The sequence below is a fragment of the Antrostomus carolinensis genome, unplaced genomic scaffold (genome assembly GCF_000700745.2).
Source record: "Antrostomus carolinensis isolate BGI_N321 unplaced genomic scaffold, ASM70074v2 scaffold26091, whole genome shotgun sequence".
NCBI classification, from domain to species: Eukaryota; Metazoa; Chordata; class Aves; order Caprimulgiformes; family Caprimulgidae; genus Antrostomus; species Antrostomus carolinensis.
Genome location: NW_010296629.1, coordinates 10,085 through 13,067, shown reverse-complemented (window position 1 = coordinate 13,067; position 2,983 = coordinate 10,085). Strand labels below are relative to the sequence as shown.

General features: G+C 40.3%; 1 protein-coding gene across 1 annotated transcript in view; it reads left to right on the top strand.

Annotated features, from left to right (window-relative positions):
• Positions 1-87: 87 nt before the first annotated feature.
• ZCCHC4 (zinc finger CCHC-type containing 4) overlaps positions 88-2,983 on the top strand; it is a gene marked incomplete at its 5' end in the record, with an annotated part of 12,235 nt that continues 9,339 nt past the window's right edge. Inside the window, 3 exons of the mRNA XM_010178357.2 lie at positions 88-244; positions 2,176-2,258; positions 2,955-2,983. The exon at positions 2,955-2,983 is cut by the window's right edge and continues 241 nt beyond it. Of these exons, the coding sequence (XP_010176659.2) occupies positions 88-244; positions 2,176-2,258; positions 2,955-2,983 (269 nt within the window). The remainder of the gene's footprint in view (positions 245-2,175; positions 2,259-2,954) is intronic.

Genomic DNA, 2,983 nt, shown 5'->3' with positions numbered 1-2,983 from the left:
TGCCCTGCCAGGGGCCGTGTTTGCCGGCAGCCCGTGTTCACGGTTTGTTCTGGAAGCCTGAGACTTGTGGTGGGGGCGTTAAAACAGATCTGTTGGTGTCCCGTGTGCCATCGTGTGTCCTTTAGGTCCCGCTCTTCTGTTTGTGAAGACCAGCCAAGGAAGAGAGGAGGGGAGAAGATTTTATGCTTGTTCAGCTTGTAGGGATAGAAAAGATTGTAACTTTTTCCAGTGGGCAGATGAGAAGGTAAGAGAGCATTGCTTAACGCTGTGGGAAATATTGGCGATTTTTTTCCTCCATTTAGCAGAAAATTTTTAAAAGTAGTATATTCTGTTCTGGAAATCTGTGGCAATGCTGTTTTGTAAACTTTGTTTCACAGTTTGTATTTGTATTTATTTTATTTCTATCAGGAGAACATGTTTCAAGTATAACTTTTAAAGAAGACTGTGTACGTTTTGAGCAAAACAAGCATTTGTTACTGTATTGCCAAAACACTTGGGAATTCGTTATGAAGTTTGCCAATACTATGCAACATTTACCAAAATAGGATAGTTTTGTTCCCAAGGTGTCCTCATCTTCCATGGTTAAGACAGAAAATCTGGTGGATACAGGCAAACAATGGGTTACACAAAACAGTGAGATGCTGGGGATCAGTGTGATGCTCAGTAGGCTCAGAATATCTGCAGCAATTTCTCTTTGTCTAAAGAACTTTAGTCAGATAATTCTAAGGTAACAAAATTGGGATTGATTTGTGTTCACAGAGAGCTTGCTGCAGTTTTTGTCCACTACATTTTTTGTTACTTTTTCTGTTTCCTAAATGAGTATCTTTGTGTTGTGGTCGTTGTCCTCAGCAGGTTGGCAGGGTGGGATTTAATCAGGTTTGTAAGTATTTCATTTTTGAGCTGATTACTACTGAAAAGTTGTATGAAGAGAAGATGAGGTGGATGGTCAGTTGGTTGTGTAGATTTAAATGGTGTTCCTAGTGAAATTTCATTTTGAATGTCAGTTGTATCATGGGATCTTTTGTTCTTTGACTTCTACTATCTCCCTCTTTAAACAAATAAATTCCATAAGTTTTCACAAATGCCTTCAAACTCTGTTAACTGTGGACACATTAAGTGTGTTTTGTGGGAACAAAGTAGAAGCCTCAGAGAAGAACTGTCATGCTTTTAAAATAATCACACAGAAAAGACTTGGGCAACATTTCTCCTGTCAGCAGTTGTGCTGGATCAGTTCATAGTTCTTCAGACAGAATTCAGCTGCTGGCATGCGTTAGTGGATAGCATACCTCTTTCTGTCCTCGTCATAATCGTGTCTTGAGTTCTTCCATGAGTATTACATGTGGTAGAAGAATCATAGAATCATAGAATGGTTTGAGTTGGAAGGGACCTTAAAGATCATCTAGTTCCAATCCCCCTGCCATCAGCAGGGACACCTTCCACTAGACCAGGTTGCTCAAAGCCTCATCCAGCCTGGTCTTAAACACTTCCAGGGAGGGGACATCCACAACTTCTCTGGGCAACCTGTTCCAGTGTCTGACCACCCTCACAGTGAAGAAATTTCTTCCTAATATCTAATCTAAACCCACCCTCTTCCAGTTTAAAGCCATTTCCCCTTGTGCTGTCATTAACTGTCCTTATGAAAAGTCCCTCCCCAGCTTTCTTGTAGGCCCCTTCAGGTACTGGGAGGGTGCTTTAGGGTGTCCCTGGAGCCTTCTTCAGGCTGAACAGCCCCAGCTCTTTCAGCCTGTCCTCACAGGAGAGGTGCTCCAGCCCTCGGATCATCCTGGTGGCCCTTCTCTGGACTTGTTCTAGCTGCTCCATGTCTTTCTTGTGTTGGGGGCTCCAGAACTGGACGCAGTACTCCAGGTGGGGTCTCACTAGAGTGGAGTACAGGGGGAGAATCTCCTCCCTCAACCTGCTGGCCACGCTTCTATTTATTTTCTTCTTGCAGAGTTTAAATTCACAATGAGAGACTCATGTTGTTACGCAGCATACCTCTGTGCTGCTGTCATACTTTTTCTTCTGAAACAGCCACAAATGGGATCTTTTTTCTCTGCAGAGTAACTAAAGCATGAGACCTTTGATGCACCATTTTTGTTTAAAGTTGAGATGTAATCTACAATACAGAGCATTATCTGTTTGTTTTGTAACTTTTTATATGCATGAATTTTACAGGTGTCAGAAGCTAGGCTTGCAGCACGTGAAGAATATAATAGAAATCATCAACCTTCCTTTACACACAGACAGAATGTGGAAAGGTATTGTTATGTATATTTTCTTCAGTAAAATTCAAGTAAGACAAGTTTAAGTACTCTGAATGTAGAGATAATATTTCAATATTTCTTTAAAATATGAAAACATGCCAGAGGGATTTGGAAAAAATAAGAACTGGTTGGCTGCAGTGGGAAAATAGCATGAAACACCTAATTAGATCATGGTATTTTCAACTGAAGAACTGGTTTTGGTTTGGGTTTTTTTTGTATGTACAGTTGTTATCTTAGTGCTCATGATGTGCTGACAACAGGTCAGGAGCAGTTATTCCTGACTTTAGTGTGCAAAAGCAGCAGAGTTGGCATTGTGAACAGAAGCAAAGGTAATACAGTAACAAATAACCTCTGAGTTTTGTGTATAAACCTGCAGGACTGCTTGCTGGTATTTGATAGAGAGTCTTCACTCTGTAATCCAGTTGTTTTTTGGGGACTCAATATATTTGGCCAGTGTATTGTATGCTTGCTTGCAGGGGAGGCCTTTTTAAAGTGTCTTTTGAATATTTTTTCATAAATATTACTTCATTCACATGTAGATAGTGGAGTTTTGCAAGAGCAGCTTAAAGTACATTGCCTGTTTAAATGTCTGAACTATTACAAAATATGAAACCTCCTTCCTAGCTCCCCTTCATATCTTTTATAGAGGCTTTTTCAAAGTTTGTCCCCTATTGTCTTTTGCATTTAAAGGTACAAGAATTTTGTTCTATTGCCATTAT